Genomic DNA, 22755 nt, shown 5'->3' with positions numbered 1-22755 from the left:
ACAAGCCTATATACTTGGAGTCATATAACTGTAAACATTTATATATCTCTGGAGTTACATAAATTCTTTTTCAGCAAAAGGTGGGCAAGTGGAGAAAATTTAAGGGACCATAAACGAGCTGACCTTGAACTTTGGCTCCCTTCTGCCTCATGCCTCTATGATTTGCTTCTAAGCCTACTATGACGAGAGCTGGAATCGCATCTGGATTTCTGACTCCCAAGCTACAGTGTTTGACCATTAGGCTTCTGAGTAGCAGTGCTAAATGAATTTCTTAAACCGGAGCAGGCATCAAAGCGACCGGCATGAAGAATGGCTGATTTTCCCTGGTGGCCAGCAGTGTTGCTGGCGACAGAGCACATGTCCAGCCTGGCACTGAGCCTGGCACAGTGCTGAGCTGTAGGGGTGAGGGTGGGTGTGACTTCTACATGATCTTCCATGTCACTGTCTCAACAGCCTACTTTTTTTCCCCTGGAGGTTCTAGCAGCCTGTCTCTTTCAAAGAGCTCCCCAAACAACTTGATTAGGCACTTCTCCCTGACCCATCCTAGGCTCAACTTTCCTGCTGGCTGTGTCATGCTGGGCAAGTCACATGCCTTTTCTGGGGCATTTTCCTCTTTTTCTAAGTGCAGGCTCATGTTTCCTTTTCACCAAGTCCCAGCACCCTGTGGACAAAACCAGTCCCTGTCTTTACTTTCCTGCCATTTTCCATTCTGTGCAAACATTTGAGCCCCTTGAGACAGGACAGACCTAATGGGGCTCACTGATGGGGAGAGCAGACAGCTGTTAGAGAAACAGCTGCATTATGAGCATGCATTTGTACACAGAGGGCAGGGGTGTGGTCTGCAGGAGTGTGCAGTACACAAAGTTGATCTAGCCCAGGGAGAGCAGATCAGAGGACTTAGTGGGATTGATGTTAAGGTTTGGAAGATATGCAGGAATTAGCATGCGAAGAGCAGAGAGATGGATGGGTTGAGAGTGACGTACGTTCTAAGAAGAGGGATCAAAGACACCAAAGTCCTGTGTAGGGGAGAATGACTTCTCGAGGGGGAAAATGAAGGGTCATGTGGCAGGAATCAGATTATGTGGAACCTTACAAAACATGGAACGGGTTTAAGTAGTCTTAAAAGCGTTGGTGAATCACTGAAGTATTTTCTAGAACACAGTATCAAGTTTTCATTTTGAAGCAAGGCTTTGGCTCTGTGTGGAGATGAAATGGGCTGAGGGTGGTGGTTGGACACGATGAGCAGAGGGAGAGAGATGAGGAGGGAGAGAGAGGGATGGAAGGAGAGAGAGAATGGGAGTGTAGGAAAAGGAGGGGGGATGGAGAAAGCAGGGGCAAATTCAGAAGATACCCAGAAGGAAAAATCCCCAGGACATGGTGAGATCTCGACAGGAATGTGAGGGAAGGGGAAATTTACAAAGTAATTTGGCCTGGTCTGCAGACAAGGAAACCCTCTGGCCTTGGATAAACAGGTCTTCTGTAGGAATGATGGCTGGAGGAATAAGCCTGGGACAAAACTTGAGAATCTTCCATCCGATTGTGGCAGGAGAATGGAAATAGCTGGTCTCTTGTTCCAAGATGCTGAGTGAATTAAATAACAATCGTAAAGTGCCCTGGAAACCTGGGTCTTGCCATAAATAATAAACAGGGACGTTATACAAATAACCAGCTTTGTAGCCCCAGTGGAGGAAAACACATCATCAAGAAAAATGAAATAAGAAAAAAATATGCGCCCCAAAGCTCCAACTAACAAAATGACAGTATTAGCCAATGTCCTGGGGACCATGGCAGGCACCTCAGGAATGCTCTCAGGAAAATGATTGTGTGTCCTCTGCATGAGCCAAACTGGCCTCAAGGAGTCTTGTGGCAAGAGCTGCCCCCACAAGTGGGTCTTGCCCTTCCTAGGTTCTGGGCTTTGGGCGGAAGTCCCAGCCTGCCTACTCCTGTCTCCTCTTTGCACTGATAGAAGCACAGTTCGTTTACAGGTCGGGTGGCATTGAAGTCAACAGGACCTCAATCTTCTCTACAAGGAGAGGCAGGAGAAAGAAACGCTGAAGTGCTTTGGGGCAATTGGTAAAACCACTCTACTTAAAACCGACTCCTTTGGTGACCAGGGATCCATCTTGGTCACCAGAGCATGCAACATTATGGGATGGGAGAGAGAGAGAGAGAGAAAGGTGTGGGCAGTGAGTTGAGAGGCAGTTTAGAGTTCTCATCACCACAATTTAGAGACTTTGTCGTTTGATTTCTGTCCGCTTGACATGTGCTAGAATCATCTGGGAAGGGGAAACTTCAAATGAAGAATTGCTCTGCCAGCTTGGTCTGTGGGCAAGGCTGTGGAGGCATTTTCATGACCATTAATGTGGGAGGGCCCAGCTCACTGTGGGCAGTGCCACCCTGGGCAGGTGGTCCTGGGGTTTTCTTATACATAGGAAAACAGGCTGAGCAAGCCACAAGGGACGAACCAGTAAGCAGCGCTCCTCTTTGATGTTCCTGCCTCCAGGTTCCTTCCCTGAGCTCCTGCCCTGGCTTCCCTCAACTGTCAGGCAAATAAACCTTTTCCTTCCCATGTTATTTTTGTTCAGTGTTTTAGCACAGCAATAGAAAAGCAAACTGATATAAAGCCTTACAGGCGACCTTATCCAAACTGTTCAACTTTGTGTTTTAGGGCTGAACTCTAGGTGTCCAGGGACTTGTCAGGATAAGCTTCACATACTTGCTCCAACTATGGGACAGCTCTCTTTTTTAATGTCTCTATTAGGGGATAGTAGATCCATGTTGTTCTGTACTCAGGAGCTATGAACTGGCTCGGGGGCCAGGCATCTGGCTTCATCTTTCTTGGGTGCTCCAGGAGGTCAGAGTGTTCAGTCAGTCTGAGGTGTTATACTGATCACGGTGTGGCTCCAGCGTTGGGAGGCGTTGCTATTTTACCTTCACTGAACTGAGAGAAGCAGTCACACACTGGGATTCTGAACATTCCAGAAGTTTGTTGTCTGCCTCCCTCTGCACCTCTATGTAGGAAACTTGCCTGGGCAGGCCCACTCCAGTACAGGACCAGGGGCCAGTCAGAAAGGGGGACCGAGGATTCCTAGCCCCCTCTCTCCTTTAATCACACTCTTCCTTGTTTATCCTTCTCAGGATGGGCCTCTCAGAACTCTCTGGTTCCTAAGGGACTTGTGCCCCTCCATCTAGATCTCCCTATAATGTTCTGCCTTTGTTTCACAATGGGCAAGGGCAATCTTTCTGACCTTCCCTTCCACTCTGCCTGGGTTCTGAGGGGCCTGTAAACCTGTAACTAAGGGGAACCTGAGACTCGGGGTGCTGCTGAATATGGAAAGACAACCCCGGTCAGGGTCTCACTATGTTTCTGACTGCCCTGGAACCTGCTATGTAGGCCACACTGGTCTAGAGCTTTCCAAGTTCTGGTATTAAAGCACGGTCAGCCTAGAGATACATTATATAAGAAGCTGTTCCTTCTTAAGACCCAGCTGATACTTGTGGGTGACTTTTGATATTCTTCTATTGTGACTCACAGTCTCTGATTAAACATTTACCTAAGGAATTATGGTAAGCGACTCTCCCCTATGTGTGAGTCACTGAACTATGTTCCAAGGATGTGAGAAGATGGAGGTGAGGTCTTCCTTCTTCCACAGCTGGGGCCCCACAGTACACAAGCCGGAAGTTGATGGGCCATCCCAAACTGTGATACACACGGCAAAGAGACCAGACTGGTTGACCAGGTGGCACATACGGTGTGTGTGTGTGTGTGTGTGTGTGTGTGTGTGTGTGTGTAGCTCTGGGTTAGGTGAGGCATGAGCAGGTGCTTTTCATGGAGCTGTTTTTTTAGTGAGACATGCCTTGTGATTTTCCTGCAAGGTCCTTGTGGTCAGGGACTGCGTCTTATTCAGTTTAACAGCTCCGGTGCTTACAATGGAGCCTGACACTTATTATGAAAAATTGGTATCATTTTTATGGTTTTCAATGAATGTTTGATGAAGAAATAAACAACCTCTTTCCAACAGCTCCTTTCAAGTCCTGAGTTCTTAATCACTGGGAGACAATGATATCAGACAACCCCGACATCCTGGGCCCCGCATGTCTGTATCCCTCCATCCTTGTCTGCCCTTAGCTGATTTCTGCCTATTGCCCTGTTGGATACCCAGATTGTTGAGTCCAAATGAGAAAGAACTCTTTTCCCCCAACATTTACCAACCACCCCCATTCCTGCAAATGCTACAGATTTTCTCCAAGAAGCTATTAAGCACTCCCAAATAGAGCAACTCTCTCATTGACTATCAGATGCTTCCTTAAATGATTTTTGAATAGCATTTTCTTTTTATTGCTTTGTATAGTTTAACAGCACCAATTGCGATTACTCTAACATATGACAAGCCCCAGATCTCTAAGGCTCTTGTTCATTCATTATTTTCCTTTTGCTCCTTCTCAAATGTTTGTTATTTTTTGGAATGTAGTGAGGAGGAGGGGGTGGTAGTGGAGAAAAAATAAAATACAAGGAGATATGAAATTAACAGGGAAACAAATGAAATAGGGGATTGCTTCTCCCTGGGTGACAGACACCTTATTAGATGCTGTTAAACAAAACAAATATGCTTTAATACAGCACAAGCAAAGCTTTTATATTTACTCTGAAATGGAAATAAAGAGATTCCTACTTTATCTCTAATGGAAGAAGCAGATAATTATACCAATAGCTCTTGAATTCTGGCCACTTGGAGAATTTTTTTTTATATTTTGCCAATTGTTCAAATCATACCGAGGTGTGTTGTCTGGCATGGGCCAAGAAGTCTGTTGCTTGATTGATGTCATGGCTGCTATTCCTGTTCAATTATTAACATGTAGGGGTTATAATTATTTTGAGTATTGCGTAGCGATAATTATAAACCATAAACAGTCTCTGTGTTTGTGGATGCCTTTCTTATCTGAAAATGGGTTGAGGTTTGAGAAACCCAAGCAGACTATGCCTCTCATTTGCTTCCTTAAAGAGCACATGAGCTTTAGAAGAGAGAAAATGTGCTGTCTGGCACTTGGCAAAGCAAGTCTGTCTGACCTGGCAGACACCTCGCTCCTCTTCCCATTGTGACTTAGACTCTTCCAGAATCAGAGCTAATACACTGCACATGACTGTTCTATCACACTGTGGGGCTCCCCTAGCTGCCTCCATTTTGTTAGTTGAGACTCATCACACATCTTGGTTCAGATTGCTCAACACCCCTTGATTCTTGGCCACTTAGAAGCTGGGGTCAGACACCTGGAGCTTCAAGATCGAAGCTCAGCCCAGGTCCCTTTTGTTTTCTCTCCCAATCCCTAAGAGCCCAGCCTGTTTCTTTAATGAGCATCTTCAGCAAGAGAACATGTCTATTCAGCACCACGGACAGAGCCACGCTGTCAGTTCCCACAAATTAGAAGTTACTGCCTACCACTCTCTTCTGGGCGGCTGTGTTGAGAACAGAGAGGGTGATGAGAAAAAAAAAAAAGTCAATGAAAAAGACTGATGGCATTGCCACAAGTATGCAGCCCAAACCCCTGGCTGTGCTCAGCCATGGGGCTCCTATAGATGATAAGTGGCTTCTGGAAGCTGCTGTTTTCTTGAACAGGCAGGCAGTGAATGTAAGAGATACGAGCTTCCTGGACTTACTTACTAGGACCTAACTCCTAGCAGACTGTCATCTTGATGGGTTTTGGTGACGGGAAAACAGCCAGCCAGGGTTCTAGTCAGGGCCACATACAGAGGCATGAGTGTCATGGATGGCGACTTGGAAGGAGAGGCAGCTGTTGAATGTAGGGAGGAGGCACTGGGCTGTGTACCGTGTAACTCATGGCCAGATCATAGGGGTGTTTTGCCTCTCTTTAGCTTGGAGTGGGAAGGGAGCAACTGGAGCTATGAGCCCTGATGGGGGGAGGGAGCAGCTCATGGCAAGCTGGGCTGGTGGGAAGAAGCCAAGGCTTCATTTGTCTGACTTTAATGAATAAATGGTATCCCCAGCCATTGTCTAGCTGCCTTTGAACCCTGACAAACAGTCTGTGGCATCTGATGAAGAGGGTTATTAGTTGCATGGAGACAGATGGCTGGGGATGGAGAGGATTGGCTTTTTATTACAGCAGACCCATAAGTGACAGTGATATTCTCTCATACCAGCCCCCATGTCAAAGTCAATACATTCTCCCAAGTTCTCTGGGACACAAGTGATCCTCAGGAAAGACCTCATGCTTGAGGAAGGCAGAACCACCCCTGGGTGGGAGACAGAATTCAGTCTGTGGAGTTGGGAAGGTCTCTAAGGGCAGGCTCTGGGAGTATAATGTTGCCTTATGCTTTATGATTCTCCTGAGTGCCCTATAAGGTGCTGTCAATTCAAGAGAAGGAGGGAGAACTTTGAAATAGAATTATAATGGAAACAGATTTTGCTGGACTGGGTAAGAGGGTAGAAGAGCAAAAGCAGGGAAGTGAAAGAAAGAAAAGTAAGGGACACATGGGGGAAGAGGAGATAGCAAAAGAAAAGCATGCATTATCATCCAGTGCTTTGGCAACAGCTACTTCCCTGTGTCAACAGCACCACGAAGATCAAGCTGAGCCTCCCACTCTCCCTCCTGAGCTGTCGTGTCTGACCCACGACGGGAGGAGAGGTTCTCACTGACCTTCATTCATTCTCCGAAACTTGTCCTTGGCCATGTAGCCCAGCACCAGACAGCATCCTCTCTTCTGGAGGCCAAGCTCTGGAAGGAAAATATAAGTAGGTGAGTTGGGAATGGGTCAGGTGTGAGGAGACTTCTTAGCAGGAGGCTGTGGATAATTAATAAATGTTTCTACAGCACTTATGTCCTGGGCATAACTTAGAGTCTGTAGCTTTGCTTGATGCCCACAATAGCGTGTAAGGCACAGAGCATTGTGCTTTCCATTTTCTACAGTCTTCATTTACAAATGCATGAAGTAAGCAGGTGCCGGAGTCAGGATTTTGAAATTAGACTCTTAGAATCCATTCTCATAACTATAACTCTGGGTTATATGGGATTTTTATAGTCTAGGGTTGGGGACCATGACTAAGTCACTTTGAAACTGTGCTCAGACTAGCTGAACAGGAGCCCCTGGTAGTGTCCAGAGTGGAATAGCATGACCAGACACAGTGGGTGACTCAAGATGAAAAGAGAGAGTGGAGAAGACAGAGATGAGGGATAGGCGGGGTGTGTTCAACCCTCTGGAAGGGTGGGTTTCTGCAGTTGCTGATTCTATGGGCAGGAACTGTTCAGCAGCAGCATCTAGAACTTGGGAAGTATAGACGTAGAGCACAGGGATCAGCAGTATTGAAAGACACGAGGACCCATAGCCTGGTTGACATTCCCAGAAGAACAAGAAGAGCAACTTTGGGTAGCAAATCCCGGGTGCCGTCTTTTGCAGAGTATTTTATAAATCAGCTTCTGTTATGTGCGAGTGTTGGACTTGAGTTCGTCTGCTTCACTAGAAGGCAAGCTAAACACTCTGGCATTTGGCTTTTAGTTCTGATTTGTCTTGGGTGCTTTAAGAATTCTGAAACAATTTCACATCCACTTTAATTTTTGACTCCACGGCAATGCTTTGCTCTATGTGGATAAGCCATTGATGTTCACCCGACACTGATGGAGGGTGGGGGGCTCAACAGTGTTGAGGAACTGCCTTTGATGCTTTCGCCTCCTCATTGCCACCTGTTTGTTCGGAAACACAACAAATGTGACTGCTGCCCTAAACTGGGCAAATGGGCACCTGATATTGTCCTAGAGAGCATGTGACTGCAACCACACCCCACTGAATCTTGTCAGAATTCCTGCTACACGGCTGCTTCCACCCACAATCTCAGGGAAGGAGGCTTTTACTGAGCGGTGCCACACTTGTCCATGGCCTGGGTGTGTCCTTGGCCTTCCACCTGCAGGTGTCTTTGTCAGAGACAAGGAAGAGTGGGATGAGTCCTCCTGCCTCTGCTCATGATGCTCAGCATCTCTCTGCTGCTGCTCAGGTCCAGCCTCTGAAGACAACAGCATGAAAAAGGGTGCAGGACCCCCGAGAACAGATAACTCAAGATTAGGGGCTCATGTCCTAGGAAAAAACAAAGCTTGGCAGGTGGTGGTAGGATGCCACAGCCCAGGGAGGTCGCCAGCTTTGATCTCCTGATCCTTTAAAGGGAGTTATTGAGTATCAGTGAAGAGCAGAGAGGCAGATCCAGGGGAGCTGTTTCTGAAGGCGCCTTCCCTGCCTTCCCCCTGCACACTTGCTCATGCATCTGAAGGCGCAGCCAAACCACCCTCATTTCAAACAGCTTCATATCTCCGGCGCCCAAACTGACATGTTAAGTTCTCCCATCCAAGGCCTTGGCCCTTTCTTCAGGGGCTCCTGTTCTGTCGAGGGTCGTGTGGATCAAAGCCCCTTTGACGTTTACTTCCTATATTTGTGGATCCCTTCTAATAGTCACCTCCAAAAGGCAGGAATGTGGCGTGCAGAGGGGCCAGCAGACGCACATGCTGTGAGGAAGCTCCTACTCCAGCTAACAAAAGCTTTTTGCCTGAGCTTGCATCTAAAGTCCAGGAGCTGCCAATAGGAAGACTTAGCCTGACCGTTAGGAAGACAGGCACAGAAGGACATGATGGTTGATGGTTCCTATTATATTTATCATTGGCTTACACCTGCCCAAAGCACATCAGTGGTGGCTTCCACTGGAGGAGGGAGCGTGGGCTAGTAGATAGAGCCTAGCAGGGACTCTATGGGTGCATTGAGGAAGGAGGCCAGAAGCTGCTGAAAGGGTGTGGCTGATGTTTCCTTGCTCTTCTGAGCAGTTTCCCACACACGCAGGTGAACATAAGGGGAAGTTATAAAGATTGGAGTATGAACAACATGTCTTATCTAGTTGTCCACAGTGTCTGTCTCGACGACGCGAACTAACTTATATTTTATGTGTCCCGTACTAGGATCCCTCCCAAGTGAGTGGTAGAGGGGTGGCTGAACACTCACGCAGTTATTATAAGCAAGAGTCTCTCTGACTATACTTGATTTTTGTAAATGAGCAGGGAAATAATTCTTTTTTAAAAAAAGCTCTGATTAATAAAAGAAATTGAGGACGAGGTAATTTCTCAATGTATTTGGCTCATTTAATTTGACACGTGTGGGTTAGTCTTAATTATTTAGGCGGCTACATTACAAGGCGCTAATAAGCACACTGCAGAAATTTATTAAGTGCGAGGGCTCTCTGGCGGAGTCTTTGCTGAGAAGTGGGGGGAAGCCATGGGGATCCCTCTGAGAACAAGTGAGCTGGAGGACCGCTGAAGTGAGGAATAGCTAGCTTGTCACAGGAAAAATCTGGGATGCTCTTCCGAGAGAGCCAAAATAGAACTCACCAAGTGCACACATGGAAGCCCACGCAGGGACAGAAGTGGATGAGGCAGGGGAATGTGAGTGCCCCTCTGGGGATGAAGAGCATTGTCAGGCATACTTGATCATACGTAGACCAAGGAGGAAGCAAAAGGTAGTCATGTGGGCTTGGGGAAACATTCAACTTAAATAAAACCAAAACCAAAAAAACCATGAGGCTATTAGGGGAGACTACAGTACAACACTACAGAGAGAATGTGATCTTTTTTGTGAGGTCGTCCAGCACCAGCCTATCCCCTTGCTTGTCCTCTGAGATGGACAGGAGAGTGAAATCACAGATGTTAGTTTTGAACCTCAAGGTATGGGGGATAGGAGGTTTGCTTCAAGTAGGCTGCTCTCTTTGGCTTCATCAGTGTCAGAACCCCTCAGACTCCCCAAAGGCCTCATGGAAAATGAATGAAGGGAGCCTTGGCTTAGAAAGACCGTTCATAGCAAAGTTTAAGGTCATTTGTAGTTGGCTTGTAAGGGCACTGTCTGAGGAGGGCAAAGACTTAATCAATGCTATGTGCACAAAAACAGGTATCAGAATAGGGGTGTTCTTAAGCATAAGGGATGTTTGACACCCTGGGAACTTTTGGGCTATGGACTGTGAGCAACAGAAGATCCAGAATGTCCTTTTCCAGCCCTGAGCCCCTCCTACCAGGTTCAGTGTCTTGCTCATGGCAAGTGCTGGGTCAGAGGACGGCTGACTTAAAGGAAGGGCGGATTCAGAAATGTCAGGGATGGAGTGAGCAGTTCCCTGGAACTCAAGCCAGAATGAGCTTGGCTGTAGCAGGATGCATGTAGGTTGGGTTGGGATGCTTGCGGAGTGAATGAAACTTGTAATTCATCCAAACAGGGAACTGTTCCACAAGTAGGGAACACTGTGGGGTTTTCTCCAGGGAGAAATAAAAAGAATGACTTTTTAAGTGGAGCAGGTTTCTTCAGCTTGCAGGCTGGGGCTGGGGCTCTTCCTAGGCTCTGTATCCTTTATTCTCACTGCTTCTACTAATCATGACCCAACAATACTGTATCCCATTCAGGGCACACTTACTTTTTTTTTTTTTTTTTTTTTAAACAATGCTGGCATATTTACTGTCTCATTAGATGCTCACAGTAGCTTGGCGGAGTAAGCAAGGTGCAAATTATTTCCTTCATTTTGAATTTAGAAACCAAGGCTTAGAGAACTAAAAATGATGCTTCAGGGCCAAAGACCTAGCTGCTGTTGGTTCTCATCCTAGAACTAAGGGCTGGTTTCAAGGCTAGTTCTTAGGGATGCCATGCCTGTAAATACTGCAAGTCAAAACAGTCCAAAGAGTACCAGAGATGGATTGGGTACACCCTCTCCTATTCATATCTCACCCATTCCCCTCACCACCAAAGCACTCATCCCTATGTGGACTGGGACTTTGCAGAGGTGGTCAGGTGAAAACAAGGTCATTAGGATTGGCCCTAGTACAATATCACTGGTGTCCTTATAAAAGGGAAAGTTGAAGGAAACATATGAGGGGGGAGGGAGGGAGGGAAGAAGGGAGAGAGAATAACACACGAACATGAAGATGGTAATTTCCAAGACAGAGGGAGAAAGATTTTTAAGTGGCCCTTCCCTATAGCTTTCAGAAGGACCGAAACCCACTGGCATCTTGATCTTGCGGTCCTAGCCTTCAAAATTGTGAAGGCATTTTTCAGTGTTGGTCTCCCACTGTGTGATACTTCGTTATAGCAGCGCTAGCTAACTCCTGTAGACAGGAAGAGGAGGGGCTGGCTTTTCAGTGTGGCTCGGTTATTTCCAGTGTCTGTGATTCCCTTCACTTCCTTCACTTGGTCACAGAGTTACCCTTAGAGAAGAGTGTCACATGACCACTCACTGGGCTCCAGACGATGGGAGAACACTGATCAGAGGTGCTGCGATTGGACTGTAGTGTTGATGGGCACAAAACAGAATTGGGAAGAGGGCAGCTGGGAGAGAAGGCTGCTGTGTGCCCGTATGTCTAGCAGCAATCATGGACCGTCTGGGATGCTGTGAGAATTTTGCTTTCTGCTTGTTGTTCCTCCATCTAGGGACCAATGAGCCCTCAAGTAATGCTAGTTAGAATGGGCGCAATAGGCAGGAAGGAGTTTTGTCCGAATGTGAGTGGATGGCTGTTTGTAGGGGGACTTCTATTCTGTTCCCAGCCTACTTCCTCATGGCAACTGGATGGAATAATGACAAAAGTTCCCATCTGTGGCTAAATTAGTTTCTGGTCATGCTGACATGGTCACTATCTCACTCGGTTGCTGAAGACTAGCCTTTTCTAACACCTAGACACTGTTGATAGAGATGCAAGATAGGGCAGTCATTAGGGAAATCAGGATGGAGGCTCCTAAGATGTCTAAGAGGAGAAACGCCTGATTTTGCAGCTGTGTTATTCCTGGGACTATACCTGAAGGAGTCTAAGTCAGCAGACCTCAGAGACATCTGCACACCCAATAGCCAAGTTATAACATCATCTCTGAGATGACCATCAAAGGATGACTGGATGAAGAAAATGTGTTACACACACAATTGGATTTTATTCAGCCATAAAGAAGAGTGAACTCATGTCACTTGTGGGAAAAACCAGTCGAGCTGGTGATCATTACATCAAGTGAAATAAGCCAGGCTCAGGAAGACAACTATCATATGCCTTCTCTTCTGTGCAGACTCTATGTTTACAAAGACAAGGAAACAAAAGGGAAGTTATTTGGGAAGAGGAAGGTGACCAGAGGTATGGAGGGAGGGTTGAAATGAGGGCAATTAGAATACAATCGAGGCACATTATATATGTATATGAAAACATCAAAATAAAACCTATTTCCTTGTACAATTAATGTGTCCTTATTAAAACATTGAAAATAAGATTAGCACTTTACCTCCTGAAACTATTTTTCTCCAGCAAGCATCTACAAGTTCCCAAACAGAAAATAGAGTATTGCTGGTGGACAGCTGTCAAGATTTCAGGACAGAGGGGAGATGAGGGAGGAGGAACAGGCTGAGGCCAGATCCGTGAGGCAGCTGAGGAGCCTCCCTGGAGTCTGTACCTTTTCCTGCAGGGTGCAGGGAGCCCTGAGAATGGCTAAGCTGGGAATGGGAGGCCATCATGCCCTGACTAAAGAAGACTTTAACCCAGGGTAGATGATATGCGGAAGAGAGAAGCCCAGAGAACGGCGAGAGCAGCCAGGAGAGTCCGGCTATGCTCCAGGTCAGAGACGATGGTTTTCCATCTGCTGCCCCTTCTTGCTCTGAGAACACAGCAGAGATCTGGAAACAGGTAGAAGGACACAAAGAGGGGGATGCACAGAGCCTCCAGATCCTTGCCATCCCAACACAGAGAGCAGCAGAATGGCTGAAAATAGCCTGAATTCCCCAGATGGTGCCTCGGACCATATGGAGGAAACGCCAGCTGGACCTGGTTGGAGTTGCTGGGAGGTCCTGATGCTTCCGAATGAGCAGAGCTGGCAGATACGGCGATGCAGCACTCAGCAGTGAATGGTCCCACAGGCTCCCTGAGCGTCTCTTCCCCCTTTCCACCTATAAATTACCTCTTCTAATATCTCCCTTGCACGATTTACGTGAAAGTCCAAAAAGCCAATGTAAGATAAAAAGAGGTGAGAATAAAGTCCCTAAAAAGGATGAGTCCAACCCAAACATTAGTCAGGGTTGGAGGTCAAGGACCCTCCTCTTTCCTTACAGACAGGGAAACGGAAACATGCGGAGGGAAGGACCTCACTAAATCCTGTGTTGAACTCTCAGGTCAGCGTGGTAGCCACAAGTCAGATGAACTGGAAAAGTTGGAGAGAGTTAGAAAGATGCGGTTACAGGGGAGACTTAGGGCCTAGGAGTCCTGGAAACAAGGAGAAGCTAGTGAGTCTGAAAAGGTTCTTCAGGATGAGACCTTGGGACTAAAGGGATGTTTAGCTCAAGGGTGGAGGCAGAGGTGGCCACAGTGTCTTCTTCACTGGAAAGATCAAAGGACTGTATGTCTGTATCAGATTTTGTGTGATCACAAAATGGGCTGACTGTGCTATAGGGCAGTGATGGGGGCACTGTGGCCATCAAGTTCCCAAACAAAAGAGACCCAGGTAATAATTTGAGCAGGGGTTTTAGTCTGAAGAAGTAAACTTTTCATCAGCCGTATTTAGCTGAGAGGGTGGAAGTCTTGTGGGGAAAAATCCTACCCTCCCCAGCCAGAACATATTAACAAAAATTGACAGGGTAATATCCACTCCACAAACATTCAGAGGCCACCATACATAAGGCAAGCTTCCTACCCCAGCAAAATACTTATCCAATTGGTTTACACAGGCATATGGGTTGAGCAGTCTTTCTCCAAATGTGTGGGGCCAGAAGTGCTTTAGATTTTGGAATTTCCGGTTTAGAGAATATTTGTGTATTCTTTACCCATTTGACTATTTCTTTCTTTTTTTTTTTTTTTTGGTTTTTCAAGACAGGGTTTCTCTGTGGCTTTGGAGCCTATCCTGGAACTAGCTCTGTAGATCAGGCTGGTCTCGAACTCACAGAGATCTGCCTGCCTCTGCCTCCCGAGTGCTGGGATTAAAGGCGTGCGCCACCACCGCCCGGCTTCCATTTGACTATTTCTAATAGGAAGCCCCCATGCCTGAAAAACTCTGACATCCTAAGCTTCCTGGACATGAATTTTCAGATGCTGGAGCATTTTCCATGTTGGATTTTGGGGTTCTGAATGTGCAGCCCTCACTTGTGAAAGATACACGAAAATCTAAGACAGGCAAATGTTCAGTAAGGCAGCATAGCAAGGTGACACCATGTCATTTCCACTCGAGTGGTGGTCCTTGTCAGAGGAAGAAGCAAGAGATGAGATCTGGGAGAGATGGCAAGAGATGCCCTCTTCCAGAGGTCGCAAGGACTGCAATTGGCCCTGGGGCTCTCTTTCAGGTGTGTGTGCCCAGCGACATCTCACAGGTGGCTGCCATCTGTAGCCATCACTAGCCATTCTGTCCCTGGGTGCCTTGCCATCTGCAGAACCGCAGGTCGTGTGTTTGGGAAGTTTTTGCCTCCATTCTGCTGAACGCCAGCTTCCAGCCCCACTTCTACCTGGTGCTATTTTCAGTGTAATCACTCACATCACATGCAATTAGGATGCCCATAAATCAGCGAGATCCCTGTTTTCTGATCAACTCCTGTAATAAAGAGACCCGAGGAGAAGATTCAGAAAGGTTTGCTCGTATTGACTAGATGCTTGGACCCAGCCCTCCAGGACACATCATAAATGTTTAATAGGCCAATAATACCTGTTTCATAATTTTTGAGTCTCATTGCTTGCTAATCTAAGTTTATTAAAGAACCATAAACTTTACATTGTTGTAAAGACATAATTGTTATTTCATAGCTAATTTAATATGAGTTAATTTTATTAGAATCAAGTTCTCCCCCATTCATATTAAGTATCAATTAGTTGTTTTAAACTATTGATTTGTATTTAATTAACTATGCTATTACATACCAATTAAATTCTTATAAGAGAAACTTGGAACAGCTGTGTTCTTACAGTGAGTTTTTTTTTTAAATAATGGATTGCATAAAAAGCTGTGTTGAGCTCCTGTCTTTCAGAAAGTCAACACTCAATGGTGATAATTCCAAGAACCTTCTGTGTCCCCCAGTCCATCCTCACTTGCTCCTGCAGGAAACTAGGCTTCCCTGGACACCTGCTGATCAAAACTTCGCAGTGGTTTTGTACAGGGTAACAGTCACTGACAGTGGGTGGCCTTTGCTTCCTCCCATCCTCCTAAGCCTGCCTCAGCTGTGCCGTTGCTGGCTGGCTTATCCCTATCCACAGTGTGGCTGAGGCAGACAGTGTTATTAACAGCTCCTCGCCACCCGCTGTGGGATCTAGAATAGTCTTTTACTATTGGCCCCACATCCCATTTGCCTATAGGAAATCTGGGTGGCCATGTGGTCACCAGTCCTTTGACTCCTCCAAATCTTTGTCCTGCTGGCTTAAGCCTCTGACTCTCAGGGAGGGAAAAGCCAGCCAAAAATGATGGCACAGCTGTAGGCGTGGGACTTCGTACATTGTTTTAAAAGTACTTCTTCATTGGCATCATCATTGTGTATGTGTGTGTGTGTGTGTGTGTGCACGCATGCACACACACAATTTCTAGGAGTCAATTTTCTCCTTCCACTCTGGATTGCAGGAATTAAACGCAGCTCGTCACATGTGGTAAGTGTGTTTACCTGCTAAGCCTTCTTGGTGTCCTTTTGTCTTGTTTTACTTTTTCACATCATAGAAATAGACATCATCATGCGTTTGGTTTATTTATAAAGGGACTCCCCTGTCCCCGACCCCTACTGGCTTTGCACATCCAGGCAACACTCTATCGCTGAGCTCTACCTCCAGCCCAGAAACTGACATTTTAGAGGGTCAAGCAGTTTGCGCAGAGCCACCTGCAGCTGAGCAGAGAGACTTGGCACCATGTGATCTGACTGACCCCATTCTGGGCACCATGTGTCACACTCCAATCTTTTCTCTGCAACACACAACTCCCTGTTGAGTCTGAGTTTCATTCCTATGGCTGCTCACTGCGGCCATGCCTGGCTCCTGTTACCCTTCTTCTCTGGCACCTTCCCTCCAACCCTGCCTGGGGTCCTTCTGTCAGCTGATGAACTGCCTGGAATTCCGGCAGGGCTACCATCTGGCTCTGAAGGTGCCAACTTCAGGTGCTTTGCTATCAGTGAGGACTCTGGGCTGGGAGAGTCCACCATGACCCTCTACATACTGGAGTGAGGACTAGGCTTTCTCCTTGGGTTCTGGATGCAGTCGAGCCTTGTCTATATTCATGGTAGCCAAGTTCACCTTCATCATCATCAAAGTTGCCTGGTGCCAAAGATCTCCAGTTCATTAATTTTTAGCCTATTTTGTGGGCAATGTGTCAGTTCTCAGAAACCCTATATGATATTTAATCTGATGGAAGAGGAGAGGGAGGAACCAAAAGGCTAAATATTAATAACATCTTCATGGCCATACAGTCAATAAGCGTTGAGGTCGGTAAACCAAAACATAATCTCCATTCTTTGGGTCTCTGGTAGGATTTCTGCAGGGGGGCATTTAATAGTTTGGGTTGAAGAATTTTGTGGGCAACAGTTTTAGCTCAGATATAAGGATTCCTCAGCTTGTCTCACTCGGGATGGAAACTTCAGTGAGTTATCGCTCTGTGAGGCACACAATAGAGAAATAGGATCCTGAAAGCTGTCCTAGCCCTTCCTCCCCTGGCTTGTTAGCAGTCCATTTAACCTGTAAGGAACAGGTGCTGCCCAGGGCCACATGCCTGGAAGGCTTTTATCCTTTTCTGTGAGAAAGTTGGATGTCTGTGATTACTGTTTGAATGGGGACAGATGCATGGCAGCTGTGTGTCCTGCCCCTGGGGATTCTCAGCCCAGGGTATCCTGTCAATCATGGCTGGCAGGTCAGGCAGAAAGAGGGAATCTTCTATTTTTTTATTTTTTCTAATATGACCAACAGTTTTCAAAAAAAAATTAAGCATAAGGGTAGTCTGGGCTCTGGGAAGTTCTACCTCACCTCTAAGAGTCCTGTTCCACCACCTGCAGGTCCCTTGAGGCCCAGATCTTTAGGAAGGCAGAGGCCCCCAGTGATGCTCGAAGATAAGCTTGGCTTGTGAATATAACCTCACACAGATTAGTGAAGATATGAACATTAGCTCCGCTGCACAAGTGGGGCCCCAGAAAACTGATTAATTTTTCTGAACTTGCATTTGTGGGGTAGAGAAGCCAGGATTAAACCCAGGCTTGCTTGGTTAGAACACAGGTCCGGGCCCTTCTCCTGGGACATAGCGTGAGAATGCAAATATTGCCTAGAAGACCCACCCAGGGAAGAGGGGACCAGCAGAGTGCTGGATGATGCGGGGAGGCATCACTGCTTGGAGATGGAGTGTACTGAGCAGCCTTTGTGGGGGTTCAGGACCTGGGGAAGTAAAAGTTGCTGGTGGGGGTACAGGTAGTGAATAGGGGTGCAGGAGGCAAGACCGCAGCTAGGCTCCTGCTCAGGGTGGGCTAGCAGCAGAGGCATGGCTGTGACTTGGTGATGTACTTAGAAACCCCTTGATTACACATTTACGGTCCAAATGAAATTTGACCGTGGAGGACTGAGAAGGTGCCCTGAGAACGTATCACTGGAGTCAGGAAAGCGTACTCAGATTTGCTCTCACTACTCCCCCCCCAATGTCCCTCCCACCAAACATGATGGGTACAGAGAGAGAGGGAAGGTGGAAAGGGAGAAGAAAAACTGTCCTGACAGCTGTAGAGCATAGGCTTTCAGGGACCTTATGGCACAAGGGCAGACTAGGTTCCTGCAGGATAGCTGGTCATGGGTCATATCCTACAGAAGGGTGATGATGTCATGCTGTTGTCCCTGGTCACCGCCCAGTGAGAGCTGCTGCCTTCACAATCTGGTGGCCATGCCTGGCCTTGCAGGGTGGGCCTTGTCCATTCACACTGCCTACCTCTGCTGGGGAGAAGGGGGCAGGTGTGAGGCATAGAGTTTCTCCCCTCCTCCTCCTGCTGGCCTGGACCGTCCTCCAGGGCATTCTCATCTTGGGAGCGGAGGCTAGCCAGGCGTGGACTAGGTTCAGGGCATAGGGAGACTGGGCCTCCAGGGCGCAGGCAGTTGCGCTGCCTCCCGCTCCATGCCTACCCCTACCGGGGCAAGGAAGGCAGTCGGGGGCAGGTTAGAATGTGTCCAGGAACAGTCAGGGCTCCCCGCTGCTCATGCATTGCGGAAAACCTCCCAGAGCCCTGCACACTCCATTACAATTCTGTATCTTATAATTAAATTGAATCTGCCAGTTACCTCTCAGCACGGCAGCAATTCAAGCTCATTGGAGGCTTTCTTTGTTTATTTTCCCTTATTTATTTATTTAGTAATTATTTATCCAGCTACCCATGTAGCTGGATGGAGACTTTAGCTCAATATTTCTTTTGCTTTCTCAAACACACACACAAACAAACAAATCCCTCAAATGTAGATTCCCTTGACAAGACTGCAGGGCTGCTCTGGGTCAAGGTTACAATGAAGGTCACAGGAGAGGCTTTGTTGCCAGGCAATGTCTCTGCTCTGATGCTACTAGCATCATTGTGGACACAGATGCCTTAGAAGACCTGTTAATTCTAGAAAGTTCTATAAAAAGCTCTACGGGGGGTCCAGGCAAGGGACTTCCTCTGGGGTGATTAGACCACAGTTCAGAGGGTACGGAACCCAGGTTGTGACTGGAAATGACCAGCAACTAACACATGGGTAGAGCCTTGCAGTGGATGCTGTGTTCACTAAATGCGTGTCTCCCTTTGCCCTGTAAGCATTTGCTGACGTCAGAGATGCTTCACATCTTGTCTGACTCTGCTAACAGCCGAATTGTAATTTGAACACCAGGATTGGGGTAAAACCAAGCCCCTCCGTTTCCCTCAGAGCTCCAGATAAAAGCGGGAGACCTCTCCTCAAAACCCAAGGCTTTTCCTTCCTCTTTAATGGCAACCTTTCAGCAGAGGGGGCCAAGGAGAGCCTGATAGCTTTGATTAAGAACTTGGCTTCAAACAGATCCAGGAGGGTGATTCAGAGCAGCCAGACACCACTTAACTGGAATGTGAAAGTTTACTTCCTGCTGGGTGGGCTCAGCAGGGGGCTGATTGTGAAGGGGCACACCAGGGGCTATGAGCCTTGCATAGCAATCCCAAGTTCCAGAGAGATGACCCATTTAGGGCTATACCACCTAACAGATCCACCAGGGCAGAAGATAAGGTGTGTGTGTGTGTGTGTGTGTGTGTGTGTGTGTGTGTGTGTGTGTGTGTGAGTGCACGCGCCCACGCTTGCATGCATGTGTTCGTGCTCACTTGTAACAGTGGGAAGGAATTCCAGACTGAGCTGACAATTTAGATGTAATTTCCTCGAAGAGATAATGGTATGTCTTCATTTCCTCCACGCGTGCTGCCCTACCCCATAGCCTCATCTCTAGCTCACTTAGGCATTGCTTTGTAGGAATGAATAGGGCCAGAAGAGATCTCGACTGGTGCTGGTGTTTTTCAGGCCTGGTCAGAGGCAATAGAGCTTTTAGGGCTTACAGGGAGGCGGGAGGTGGGAATGACTGTGTGTCTGTAACCTGTCTGCATGGGTGAAACCACCTGGGGTTTCTTCTCAGGCCCTGGTGGGGTCACTGAGGATGATCATAGGGTAATCATGGAGGCTGGAGGCACAGTGCCCAAAGGAAGGATGATTCTAGACTGGTGAGAGCTAGGGAGTCTGGTCTAAGAGGCAGAATCATTCAAATAGAAGGTCCGCTGAGCAGGAAGCCCTGAGCTACCGACTTAAGGCCTACTAGCTAGGGTCTCTCCTAGCATTGGAGGCCAAGAGAAGCCAATTCAAGAAGCTTGAGCCAGTAGCTGCTCTTCAGTCTGTGGGGCTTCTCACGCTGCTGCGCCATCCTCCAATGGCCCATTGGCTCCTGACCACTGCTATCCACCGTCAGTGCTTTTTAAATACACGAAATGGAGCAGCCCTCTGCCAGTAGGGTAGCTCATTACATAAAGACAGTTGCGACTAAAAGCTGGAAGCCTGACGAAGTTAGTTCCATCCCTGGAGCCTATGTAAAGCTAAAGGAGAGGACAAATTCCACAGACCATCCTCTGACTTACACATGCATGGTGTGGTACATGCACTCACTCGGTGCTCAATGTCTTCACAGGACTGTGATACCTTCACACCACACTGTACCCATGGAGAGAACCCTCACTTCTCAGATGAGAAAATTAAGCTCAGTGCCCAATGGCTAGAGACCTAAGGTGTGGCTAAAGACCTGTACTTTTCCTGTGATGCCCTGCAGTTTTCTGAGTTTCTCCCCGTGTTGGTGGGGGCCTGCTGTGAAAGGAAGGGAGAAGGAGACTCTTCTAGATTTTCTGTCACCAAGAGGCTCAGCAACATGTTTGTCTTGGCAGCGCCTCTTACTGGCCCAGTGCTTGGCACATGGATTAAGAATGCAGTTGGGTGGTTTTCTCAGGATCAATAAACTGAGTGAGATGGGATCTAAATTCATCAAAATATCATCTGAAACAAACTTACTCTCTGGACTTCTGAACTCAGCCAGGTGGAGGGCTAGGGGCAGGGCAGAACCTGGGAAATGCCAGGTTTCTTGAAAAGAAGGTTTGGGACTTTCTATTGGATCATTGTGGGATGTCTATTAACTCAAGGGTGAGGGGACCCTAGTTGGTAAGCGCTTTTCCAGAATCCACTGTACACATCACCCTTGCCAGGGCCCCTCAGGTAAGCAGCTAAGTGAAGACCTCCTGGCATCAGGTTCTCTGCACAGAAGGGGCTTGGGGATCGCACAATTTCACTGTCATACCCAGCGGAAAACCTCCTTTGTAGCAGCTTTGAGAAAGTGACATAACTTCCCCTTAGATCCTTCTGCAGACAGGAAGCTCATTACTCTGGAACCTGTGGTTTTTGTCTCTGAAGAGCTAAAGTCAAGTTCAACAGAAATCTGCTCTGTAAGAGAAAGGTCCCTTGGCCCCTTGAGCCCTTGGATGCTTGCAGCTCAGGAAACACTCCCTGGCCTGGGAGACCTTGGCTTCCCACTGTCCTTTCGTGTCTCAGAAGAGAGAAATAAGATGAAACGGGAATTTGCTGCTACAGGAGCCTGACTCACAGCTTTGGAAGGGAAAGGGAATGGTTCTGGGTGTTGTTGTGACTTCCCTTGGGGTGGTGTGTCTGTAACAGTATGAATGGCAGTGAGATGGGAGGTGGGATAAGATTGTGGAGTTTGGTACATCCCTTAGGTGGTGAGCAGTGAGGGCTGCAGAAGTGTGTGTGTGTGTGTGTGTGTGTGTGTGTGTGTGTGTGTGTGTTTGTGTGTGAAGGGGTGTTGCATGTGTGTATATTCCTTATGCAGACTCCCGGGGGAGACTCCAGCATCTGCCTCTCTTTACTGGAGAACCTAGGAAGCTGTATAATGCAGTGTATAGCAATAGCCTGCTGTGCTTCTGATCAAGCCTAAGTTCTTCTTCTGTCTCAAGGACCCATCATGTTCTTGGAGGTATAAAAATTGTCCCTTCATATCACAAGGTTATGGGCTTGCTACTTCCTGTGTGGGGAGACAGCCATGTGCTGAGGACCATTTGTGAGCAGGCATCTCACATGAGATCCTTTCCATGCAGCCTTATGCTACTGGCAGCACAGCTAGAGATGGGGATTTATACCCATCTTGACTTAGGCTAACACCAAGGACCATCAAGGTGCCCCAGTCACCTGAAGCCACACAGCTAGAGAGAAATAGGACCAGACATGAAGGAACCTCAGTTCATCCTTCTCCCTCCACCACGTGCCACCTCCCTATATCACCTCCAGGAACCAATGGCCACAGAAGGGCTCCCGGTCTGAATTTGTCAATAGCTATGCAAGGCTCTTCCTTACCCTCCAGTCATCTATGGAACTGGAGGCTGAACATGTCACCTAAAGCAGGTGGTGGTAATGTGGGTTTCAGGGGTCCCATCATGAACCCTGGGAATTCACCATGAGGGAAGAGAAGAGCAGCTGGTTTTCAAATACAAGTGAGCATAAAATCCAAATTCTAACTTCTGTCTGAGGCCATGGAACTCAGGCTGCCCTGTCAATTAGGACTCTCCCAGGTGCCCGGAACTATAGTTCTTCATTTTCCTCAATCCTCCCGCTTGCTGCCTGGGCATTCTTTCTTCTGATTTACTTATTAGATTTCTTCTAGGCCTCTCCTCTGCTGAGCCTTCAGTGTCCCCAGAAACCATCTCTAATTTAACAATGGGATTGGGGAGAAAGTAAGAGAAAGAGGGGGGACCGGGGAAGACAGGGCAGGGGTGGAAGAGTCAGAACAAGGCACAGAGAGGAGAGCCCAGAGGGCAGCTCTCGGAGCCCTGTTGTTCTCCACATCTGGATCTGCACTTGGATCTGGCCAGATCTCCCAGGTTACCCTGCTAATCACAATCCCTACCCTGTCCGCAACCCCCCTGCCTCTCTCTCGAGCACTGAGCGCAAACGATCTGTTTATATATTTGTCTTCTCAAGGTGCAAAGTCTTTGAAAGTGGAAAGCAAGCCTTGTCCTTGACTGCTGTCACTGTGCCTACTCTAAAAGCAGAGCGTAGGACATACATCTGCTGAGTAGTCCAGTCACAGGAGAAACTTAGAGACTAAGGAGGCTCCAGACTCCAGTTCTACTTCCCCAGAGTCCTTAGGATCTAGAAGATAAGATGTGCTGGGCGGTGGTGGCGCATGCCTTTAATCCCAGCACTCGGGAGGCAGAGGCAGGCGGATCTCTGTGAGTTCGAGACCAGCCTGGTCTA

General features: G+C 47.6%; 1 protein-coding gene across 7 annotated transcripts in view; it reads right to left on the bottom strand.

Annotated features, from left to right (window-relative positions):
* Kirrel3 (kirre like nephrin family adhesion molecule 3) overlaps positions 1-22755 on the bottom strand; it is a 562524-nt gene that overhangs the window by 117798 nt on the left and 421971 nt on the right. For all 7 annotated transcript variants that reach the window (XM_026779208.1, XM_026779203.1, XM_026779205.1 and 4 more), the window contains one exon: positions 6655-6732. In XM_026779208.1, coding sequence (XP_026635009.1) covers positions 6655-6732 — 78 coding nt within the window. The remainder of the gene's footprint in view (positions 1-6654; positions 6733-22755) is intronic.

This window comes from Microtus ochrogaster, chromosome 5, assembly GCF_000317375.1.
Source record: "Microtus ochrogaster isolate Prairie Vole_2 chromosome 5, MicOch1.0, whole genome shotgun sequence".
In the NCBI taxonomy this organism is placed as follows: Eukaryota; Metazoa; Chordata; class Mammalia; order Rodentia; family Cricetidae; genus Microtus; species Microtus ochrogaster.
The sequence above is the reverse complement of the archived record's forward strand: the minus strand, read 5'-3'. Positions and strand labels throughout refer to the sequence as shown.